The sequence below is a fragment of the Punica granatum genome, chromosome 1 (assembly GCF_007655135.1).
Source record: "Punica granatum isolate Tunisia-2019 chromosome 1, ASM765513v2, whole genome shotgun sequence".
Lineage (NCBI taxonomy): Eukaryota > Viridiplantae > Streptophyta > Magnoliopsida > Myrtales > Lythraceae > Punica > Punica granatum.
In genome coordinates, this window is record NC_045127.1 from 9,306,619 (window position 1) to 9,317,406 (window position 10,788).

Here is a 10,788-nt window from a genome sequence, read left to right on the forward strand (position 1 = left end):
GTAGCCTTTTGAAGTATCGTGACCTGTCTGGTCCATAAAGAATGTCTAAGTAGACGTCCCTCGCGGTAGTTCAAATTCGTGCATCTTGTACTATCGGTTCGAAATACATTTCTCTGAGCTCGTTGACTCACGCAGACCGTGCATGCATGTCATGTTAATGTATATAAAAATCGAGTATCCTTTTTAGCCTTTCTCAATTGGATCTCCTAATAATTTTACAGTGATGAACCAACATGATCTACGTGCATAGTGAACCTATCTTTTGTGGGTAATTATTTTGTAATGTGGGAAGAACTGAACTCCCCCCGCCCCCCTTTCTGAATGGGAGGAATTGAACCTATCTTTTATGGTTAGGACGCAAAAGCAGCATGCAATTATCGAGCCCTTTCTCAGACAATATAATATTATTTCCGACCAATAAAAGATAATCTACACCTCGGTATGGAATTTGATGATTATAACGTTGACGGCCGACTAGCTCCAAGCAATGCGAGCGTGTAACATGAGCTTGTTTTAAATGTTGGGTCAAGGTCAATGTTCATATACAAGGTAATTTCGTGCAATTAATATTGCATCTCTGTAAATTACGAGGAAATCATTCATCAGAGATTCAGACTACATATACAGGGTGTAAGTATGCAGATGTGAGGACAAACAAATCCAACAAATGTGAAAAAAGGATAAGAAAGAGATAAGGAGAGTTCATAAAAGGAAAATTCTAGCATAATAGTATCTTAGAGCGACATAATAATTGATATTTTAGTTTTAGTGTTTAGTATTTAAGTTCAAATATGTAATTGGTACTTTTACTATTTATAATGACACTTGAATTGGAATACTAAATACTTAAATTAAAAATAAAAATAAATAATACTTGTACTAAAAGCAGGAACACTATAACTGAAGTATTTAAATTGAAATATTAAATAATGGAAATGAAAATACCAAATTTATTACTGTGAGTGGCGTAAAAGGGAAATTTTACCATGATTGGTTGCAAAAAAAATTATCATGATGATTTTATTTAGCCATTGGATTGGATTACTTAAGACCCAAGCCGTTTACATGTTCAAATTCCTTTTACTTAAAGATTCACTTCTCAATCTTTGATTTTCGATATTTTTAACCACGCATATTCTCAGTGAGCAGTGAGCGAATCAAATCCGGTTCGATATTAAAACGAACAACAATTTACTGATTCAATTAAATAAACAACAATTTCATTCATTAAAAAAATAATAATAAAACACCAATTCCGATGCTTATCTTTTTTATTAAAAATTATGGACCCTGCTGATGTTTTGCTGATGGGGAAGGTGAAGCGTCCCATGAACTTCCACCGCGAGATGAGAACAACCTCAAGGCAAGCATATACGAGTCTGATTACGATAAATGGGCATCGCTTATGTGTGTTCTTCCATTTACATATGTTCCTAATCTCTTTAATTTATATCTCAAAGTCAATAATCGCAGCTTAATGTTGGAGAGAGTCGAGCATTGTCAGTTGAGTCTTCGAGAATATCGTTTTAATTTGGTTCAAAATTGAACTGGATTTGACTCGTTCATGGACGCGACTGGGCATCGTTGAGAAAATGCATGGTAAAAATAACGAAAGTTAAAAGATTGATGGGTGAATCTTTGAATAAAAGAATTTGGACATATGTACGGTTTAGATCTTACTTAATCCTATCCAATGGCTAAAAAAAGAACAACCACAGTGATTTTTTTAATCAACTGTGGTGGCATCACCCAATGTAAAATCAAATGTGCTTGGTATTAGAGTTGACTTAAGTTGAGTTTTGATTTTAATTGGTTTGTAATGATTGTGTTGTTGAATTATAAGAAAAAGTGTGAAAAAGTAATGAATAGTTGAGATAAAATAATGATTAAGTAATGATTGTGTTGTTGAATTGTAAAAAAAGTAATGAATAATTGATGGAATTTAGTATTAAAAATTGAATTGAATGGTTAAATTTTTTTTTTAAAAAAGTAATAATTGTGTTATTAAATTGAAGATAAGTGGAGTTGAGTTGAGTTAAAATAATTTCTAAATCCAAACACACCTTACGGACTCTTTCCACATAAAAAAGGGAATCTTTTGTTGCAATAGAAGCATAAGTGATGTTGATTATTCCAGAATCGAAGTGGATTTGCTTTTATAAAAAGAAGATATTAATAAACTTCTATGAAGGTTTCAAGTGTATAAAAAGAAGATTTTAATGAACTTCCATGAAGGTTTCAAGGGATTCAACCAATTGCCTTGATCGTGGAATACATTGAGAAATAGGAATAAGAAGATTTCCTGCAATTATTTCTAATATGGAATAAGTCAATCATCCACTTTGGTATCTTACTGAGCAAAAATGGTGATATTGTACCTCCATTGATCAATAATTTCGATTTTTGCGAAGTATCATGATCGTCCAATAATAATGGTTTCAATTTTGTCAAATGAACAATTTGAAGACCTATTGATTCTAAAAACCGATTGTCAAGTTGATCATTTGAACCTTTCCATTCATAGTCGTGGATCTCAGATCTATGAATGGGGATATTCTCGAAACTCACAAAGAAAAAAGGAAGTGAGTTAAAAAAAAAGAAGAAATTTGGATAAAAAAGAGAAATAATTTTGACAAAACGAAACGAAGTGATTGTCATATTAAACGAGCCCTCAATTCAAAAGTTTACCAAAAGTGATCTGATGTTAAATAAAAGAATCAAAAGGGCCTATGCAACTGTCCAAATACCTTCTCGTCACCCCCTCCGTTCATTCATATTATTATCAAAAACTCGTTATATGTTATCATTGTACAGTATCATCAATGGATAAAGGCTTAATCAGTTAGAAAAGTAACATCTTTGTACATTTTTCTAAATATATCATGACATTTAAAAAATAATACACAAAGGTATGACATTTAGATTTAGTTGCAATTGTAGCACATTAAAAAAGAAGATCGTGCCTGAAGACCTTGCATTCCTATGCTAGTTTTTAAATGTCGTGATATATTTAAGAAAATATACAAAGTTCGTGCATTTCCATAATACTATTAAAAGTTGTGCTATAATAATAAAAAAAAAACAAAAGCAGTGTCTTTTCGTACTATTTTCTAAAAGTCATGTTATATTCAAAAAAAAAATACAAAGATCGTATTTTTCTATGTAATTAACTCATCGATAAAAATGATTTTTTTTCCCCTTTTACAGAAGAGCGATTACATCTGTATGACTTTTAAGAGGATGCAATAGCTTTTTTATCGTGGAAATTCAAATAAGATATCTCTTCCATTATCTTTTCGAGCGCACCTCGTTCCTTGAGTATGGATGTATGAGAAACCTCGGGGAGCTTTATAACCTTCAATTCCTGGCCCGTCTCGTCCTTCCACAGTCTTTCTAGGCCCAGCAAGCTCACCATGTTGACCGTCCCATCTCCGTCCCCATAGACCACCTCCGGCTGCCCGTTGAACCCTCTATCCTGGTCATAAAACAGTGTCTCGGGCGTCCTCACCCCGGACCCAACTATGCAAGTCACAGGCACTCCCGGCGCGGCCATACTCAACCTGTTATTAGATTAGAGGATGAAACGCATGTTAGATATGGACTCATGTGCTCATTAGTTACTCGATGTACGTCTATGCAGCCGTAATTAATATTATGTTTTTGAAATTTTTGGACAAACAACCTTTCGGTTAAAGGAACTATTCGGGATTTGTACGGACCGACGCCTTCAGGGAATCCGATGTCGGTGAGGAACTGTGACATGTCTTTCGCGGTGTAAGAAACATTACTCGAAGAGATCACGAGCGGCCTCGTACTTTCGAACACGACAGGATTTGGGAGGAGCCATAAGTTGCTCTCGGAGCTCCGTTGCTCGCCTCGAACAATGAGCGGATCCACCAGGGGCACCCCGAGGGTGTACCCAGAGGCAAAAGTAAGCATCTCCTCCACAGAACCACCCCATGGGGCGGAGAGGGCTATGAAGTGCCTGACGTACTTCCGCCGCCACGAGGGTGGGTTCCGACGGAGGAACTCGAGGACAAAGAGCCCGCCTAGGCTGTGAGAGAGGAGGATCACCGGCATCCCTCCATTGGAGGCGCTGGCTCTCTCAACAAGGTCCCGGAGGTCACCAAGGAACTTGGTACCCACGCGCGACGGGTGGCCATCGGCTGCAAGGCCATACCGGAAGTCGTAAGGGGCACCGAAGAGGGTTTGCCCGTCCACATAGCCAATCCGACAGAGAGAATCCACCAACGGTCCCATGTAAGCCGTAACATGCCTGTCAACATATACATAGTTCAACTGATCAAAATGATACCCAAAAATAAAACTAAAAATGATTGATCAAAACAATTTCAGCACGCGGAGAGGAATTTCCTCACCTTTCGTGCACAATGAGTTTATTATAGTGTGTTTGAGATTACTCAATGTGCCAGAAAAACAAAGTTCTCTAGCTGCCATCTATTAAAACTAATCGATTCCGAGGAAGGGCAGTGCAGTTTTATAAGTGATCGACTTGATTTTCAATTTGGTTCTCGTTAACAAAACTTTTATATGCATTTAATTATTCACTTTCTCTATTCTTTAAACGAACATATATAATAAAAAATTACTGATATCTAAAAAAGAAAAAAACTGATTCCTCTATCATTATTTCGCTTTTCTTATTATTGTTAGGTACATAAATCTCCCTAATAATCGGAAAATAAACATGAGTTTTAAGAAAGATTACTTGAGATGAGGATCCATATATAGAAGCGACCGGGTGGACCCAAAGTGCGGGACCCGGGTCTCGACCCCAGGGGCATTGTAGTAATCATCCTTCTCCGGGTCGTAGTGCAGTGTCATCCGGTGAGCGAAACACTTCGTGAACGGAGCCAAGAGCACGCTCGGGTCGAACCATAGGCGGAACCACCCGCGGCCGCAACACCCGGGTGCCACCTCCCGGCTGCATAGCCAGCTGGGCGGCTTGTACTTCGCCGTTAGCCGCCCCTCCAGCTGGTTCCCGCCGCTCCCGGGGACCAGGATCACCGGGTGGAGGGCGGCTCCGCCGCTTTGGCAGGCGCAGAAGCAGAGCATCGCAGCCGTCGTAATCGTCAGGACGAGTGGGCTCTTCCCCATATCGTCTTCAGTTGATTGAAGAGGCGGGGAGGGGCGACAGGGGAGTGAGGATTTGGCGATTTCTCCATTATCGTGGGATGGGACAGCAATTGTGTGGCGGAGAAAGTGCGACGACGCCGATGGTCCGATTCTCTCAGTCGGGTCGGGTGGGTACTCTGGATAATCGGACACTAATAATTTCGAAATAGTAAACGGGCCGGCCCAATAAGAGCCCATTAAAATAAGTAATGGGCCCAAGGGCTAGCCATTTGGAACTCTCCGAGGTTACGGTGGCCAGGCCGATCCCGTCGACCATCAAAATATTTGTTGCCCTCGTAGGTCGTACACCTCGCAGATAGTTTATTACCCAAATACTGAAATTTGTGGCATTTCCCGTCAACCTGCATGGCTTATGGAGGCAAGAAAATATTATAATTATATGAAAGAAGGATATGTGTCATCTAACATGATACTGAATCACGGTAACACATTTAGTATTTTCAATTCAAATGTCCGATACTTTATTTTACTTATACTTTTAGTTCAAGTAGTACAAGTGTTTTATACTTATACTTTCAGTTCAAGTATTTAATATATTGATTTAAGTATTTTATATTTTGTACGGTCCATCACAAATAGTAAAAGTACTTAAAACTTGAGCTAAAATACTAAATATTTAAATTGTAAATTCCCAATATGTCACACTAATACCATATGAAGTTAGAATTTCAATGAAAGAGACAGAGAAGGCCGAGAATTTCTTTCATAAAATCAAATGTTGTCGATTAAGAATGTCTTTATATATATATATATATATATATATATATATATATATGAAGGACCATGAATCTAAGTATAATAAAATAGAATTCGTAATAGTTAATAAAATGGTATGCATAATTCTATTGAGTATATAATCTGAAAATTTTAAATTATTTTGAAAACATATATTACTGAGCTACACCGTTTTGGTACTGAGAATGTTTTTGTTAATGTAAGCATGCTGCCATTTCTTGAAATTTGTCTCGGCCTTTGAACCACCTTCTTGACAACTGATCAACAACTCCTTTTGTCTCGCAACTTTTCATCATCAAAGAATACTCACCGGTCTACTTGCAGTCCAACACAAGGCTGCTGATCAATCTCACTGCAACCTGCTTATCTAAAGGTTGAAATATAACTTCACTTTTTTACTTTTTCTTTTTTTCTTTCCTTTGCTCCAATGGGTCGATTTCTTTGAAAGAGTTGGACAGGGTCTAAATATTGCGCTCCAATACCACAGGCAAGAAAAGTCAGTTTTACCGATTAACGGTTCGAAATTAAACAATGGCGATAATACGTTGTTGTCTCCAACTCTTTCATCAATTTCAATCAAATCGTAAGGATCTCCTCTCCTTGTTGTATATACGAATTGATTGTCGATCAAATTGTTGTATACGGGGACTCCAATTTTCTGTGCCCCTTCTAGACCTGGTGCTTCCGCATATTATGATTGTCGTTAGCCGATGGTCAAGGCTGAGTCAGCTTTTGAAAAATCTATTCAACCCACGACATTGCAAAAGATTGGACCACGTGGAATCGATATAGAATTTTCCTTGCTCTTCTTCATTTCTTTTCTCATCTCAACAGTTAACTATCTCCAGTCCAGTCTTTATGATAATAATAAAATCGCAGAAATTCTAGCATGCAGTCGTGGATGGCTCAGCCGGCCAAATGATAAGTGCGAATTTTCAGAGAAGTTCTGTATAAGTACGACACAGTTTAGCATTTAAAGAATAACATTCCGTGTATGTGTGAGGTCTGTACAAAACATTATTCTTCCTCTGAAAACTTTTTGGACAACAAAAATAATGTTTTATGAGAATTTCTTCTGTACTAAATGAAAGGACAGTTGTGCAAAAAATTTTCACACTTTAGTTCAAATATTTCATAAAAAAAAATTCAGAACGAAACATTATTTTTTTTTATGCGGAAACTTGTTGGACAAAAATAATGTTTCGTAAACAACATTTTCTCTTGTACAATATGTTGCTCGTCAACCAATTCTTATAGTGTTTCTTCTTCTTGGTAGAGTAGCTGCAATTTATGTCTCTCGAGGAACACTTGATGTATAGCTCTGGCTTTCCACGCGCTTGATCCATAGCTTTGTCTCCCTTCACGTACTCTATGAGCTACTTTTTCCTGCAGATGTCATCGAGAGCTAAGTGAACTTTCTGCTGAATTTCATTGACTGTGTAGTTGATGACTCTTCTTCTCCTATCTTACAAAGCTCGTTCAGTACCCCTTGATAGAGGAGCTAGGATATTGGAGAGGAAGGCTTTCTTCAGGGAGATATCTGCGCCGAGCTCTTATACCAATTCTAGATGAGGCTAAGGAAGTGCAATAGGACTGACAACCTAAGGCTAGAAGAAGCCGATACCAAGCTCTTTGGCGAGCTCCACAGCCTTCTCTTGACAAATGCCCAAGCAAAAGCTCCTTATCATCTTCCCAGGCCCTAGATAATTAGTACTATTGATTCCCTAGAATTACCTCGGATCACATCTAAGTAACTTGTTTTCCGATGTGCATGATCCGCATAAGAGGCTCGTACATAACATACTTAGGTAACTCCTAGTATTGAAGAATCACTAGAATCCTAAGCCCCCAGCCCAAAACGAGAGAATTCAAAAGATCATATTGAGAGAGTGTGTATTGAAAATTTTCTCTGATTTCCTCATGTTGATCAATTACAGAGCGGAGCTACCTGTTATAAAGGTGAAGCTCAATCAAGGTGACAACAAGATATTTTAATGCTTAACTTCCTCAACCGCAACCTCCCAGATATGGAGATGTTCAGTTATCCCACTAAAGATAGGAACTCGGATACTCATTTGTCAAGTTCTTAGAATGATTTTGATCAATCTATCAGTGCAAACAGCTCTTTAAGGAAGCAGTCAAGAGAGTGCCCTTTCATCCTCAGCTGCATAAACACACCATTATTCTGTTCAAGCAACTTTGGAGTATGGTTCCTAGACTTGGAAGATCACCCCGAGCACAGGGAAAACCAGCGGGGTTTCAACTAACCTATTCCTCTGAGGTGTGGAAAACTTTCACCACAAATATCCTAGATCTCGAAAACCAATACCGATAATTCTAGAGGATAATTAGTGAAAAGAATGGAGTAGTTCCCTAGGTCATCAAGCCATCTGCAACCGTCCAAGTCCCTTTGGACTATCCAGGTGACTATCTACTAACCGAGCCCATAATTCAAGGGGCCCTTAAAGATTACAGCAAAGATAACCCGGTTACTCCATTGGACTCCTAAGATCCAAACTCCCTAAATTCAGAGGCCTTCATGTAGCTGGACTTGAATCCACCAGCTGACACCACGACTCAACCACCAGCTCCCGCTTATGACCAACTAGGACCTAATTCTCGCAATAATGATATGCGAGACTCAGCCAACTGACTTCAACCAACAATGTCTGAAGAAAACTGGTGGAAAGATGTGACTAAAGAAGACCTAAACATGAAAGAATAGTGGCCTTGGGAAAAGCTGTGGTGGTACTCACTTGAAGATGACCCTAACCCCGACATGTCACCATTTTATGAGTCGTTTCGAAAATAATGGAGATTCCCCGTTATCTCCACTGACTATTTGAGCTTTGTATTATCAGGCTAATAGAATTATTAATGTCGGCCATTGTATCAAGCCAATAATATCAATCATGTAAAGTCGGCCTCAATCATAATGATAGGCCATGGTATCTGCTGCATTAAAATATCTTGCTATCATTTTGTTCAAGCTTTGCCTATATAACGGTAGCTCGACTCTATAATTGATAAACAAGAGGAAATCAGATAATATTTCTAATACACTCTATCTCAATACAATCTTCTAAATTCTCTTGTTCGGGGCTAAGGGCTTGAGATTCTAAGTAGTTCTGCAATAACATGAGCTGACTTAAGTATGCTTTGTGCTTGTCTCTTATGAGGATCTTGTACATCAGAAAACACGTTGCTTAAATGTGATCCAAGGTAATTCTGAGAAATCAATAGTACTTATTATCTAGGGCCTGGGAAGACAATATAAAGCTCGTGCTTGAGTATTTGCCGAAGGAAAACTGTGGAGCTCGCTAAAGAGCATGGTATCGACTTCTTCTAGCCCTAGGTTGTTAGTCATATTGCACTTCCTTAGCCGCACCTAGAATTGGTATCAGAGCCTAGTTGCTATTAATACTACTAAAACATTCCTTTCCTGATGCCCAGACCCTACTAAAACTCCTCAAACTACCGATGCTACACTCTCCGTTGAGACCCGTTCCAAAAGTTCTTTGGACATAAGTTAGACGCCCTCTATAAGGTTTCCTATCTCAGTGAGGACGATAAGATTTCTACGACTGATCTACCCCTCATAAACCTATACACCGCCTTTTTTTTAAACCGACTGTTTTCTCTTTCATAGGAAGCATTCAACATCTAATCAGTCAATCCCCTCACCGTGTAAAAGAGTACGTTCAATCGACGAGGTTTAATTAGCACCCGATTCAAGCTTCTGAGGCTGAATAATTCATTTCCTTACAGATCCCACCAGAGTTCCCTCGACAACGGATCTTTGAAGGTTACACTCACCTCTACTTCGACGCAATCAGACTTGCTCTCAGCTACCATGGCAGGAAGGGCTTGCTCGTTGTTACCCAAATGGCCCTGCTAGACACCAGGATTTAGGAATACAACACTCACGTATAGGGACAATAGAGACTACCCTCAACACGAAGACAGTCTTTGTCACCCTTTTCCCGAACTTCAACATGGTGCTCTCGGATCCAAGACTACTTGCAGCCCTTAAGGTCAAGCTCCCGATCACTGGAGCCCTACAGGTTCAAGATTCGGTCTCAGCCACCCTCCACTACTAGATGGCCTACTGAGTTCAGAACCATGCTCAGGATCTCTCTGTTCCAGGGTTTGAAGAGGCTCTCATGATTTGGATGGACTCTATGAACGCACCCACGTGTGTCCACGTCACCCGCCAGATCTCCAAATAGGACCTAGTCAAACTGCTCCCAGATAAATGGATAACCAACTACGAGTGTTTTCACCAAAAATGCTCAACCCATCTAGTCATCGAACCCAAGTTCCGCCGTAAAACTAATGGAAATGTTAGGATCACATTTGACCACAAACCTATCCAAAGCCCGAAGCCGTCTACCCCTCATATGTTCCAAACAATGATGATGATGCAGCCAGAAGAAGAAGAGCTTTGGATTCTACATAGTTCTTCAATATAGGAGCTGACCTAAGTATGCATTATGCTTGCCTCTTATGAGGATCCTGCATATCAGAAAACAAGTTGCTCAGATGCGATCCGAGGTAATTCTAAGAAGTCCGTGGTACTAATTTATCTAGGGCCTAGGAAGACGATACGGAGCTCATGCTTGAGCATTTGCCGAGGGAAGGCTATGGAGCTCGCTAAAGAGCATGGTATCGGCTTCTTCTAGCCCAAGGTTATTAGTCCTATTGCACTTCCGTAACCTCACTTAAAATTGGTAAGAAGAATAATGTTTTGTACTGATTTTTTACACTAATGCGAAACACTATTCTTTAAGTGCAAATTTTTTTTTGCATGTGTACGAAATTTAAGCCAAAACTTTTGGCGCTTGTATAAAAAGTTGTTCTCCAAGTGCGCAGAGCTTTGACACTCCGCCGACTGAT

At 39.2% G+C, this 10,788-nt stretch overlaps 1 protein-coding gene across 1 annotated transcript; it reads right to left on the bottom strand.

Annotated features, from left to right (window-relative positions):
- Positions 1–2,897: 2,897 nt before the first annotated feature.
- On the bottom strand, positions 2,898–5,195 carry LOC116193202 (lecithin-cholesterol acyltransferase-like 1). The gene is made up of 3 exons (XM_031521999.1): positions 4,730–5,195; positions 3,683–4,276; positions 2,898–3,560 (listed from the first exon to the last, which is right to left on the bottom strand). Exons 1-3 carry the CDS (start codon positions 5,116–5,118, stop codon positions 3,233–3,235), a joined length of 1,311 nt encoding a protein of 436 aa, XP_031377859.1. The 5' UTR covers positions 5,119–5,195; the 3' UTR covers positions 2,898–3,232.
- Between the last annotated feature and the right edge of the window lie 5,593 nt (positions 5,196–10,788).

Bases quoted from the DNA above. Each gene is read 5' to 3' on its own strand.
- LOC116193202 (XM_031521999.1), bottom strand. From the start codon at position 5,118: ATGGGGAAGAGCCCACTCGTCCTGACGATTACGACGGCTGCGATGCTC. The intron at 4,277-4,729 runs GTAATCTTTCTT...ATATGTTGACAG, and splicing joins TATATGGATCCTCATCTCAA to GCATGTTACGGCTTACATGG. The intron at 3,561-3,682 runs GTTGTTTGTCCA...ATCTAATAACAG, and splicing joins ATAGTTCCTTTAACCGAAAG to GTTGAGTATGGCCGCGCCGG.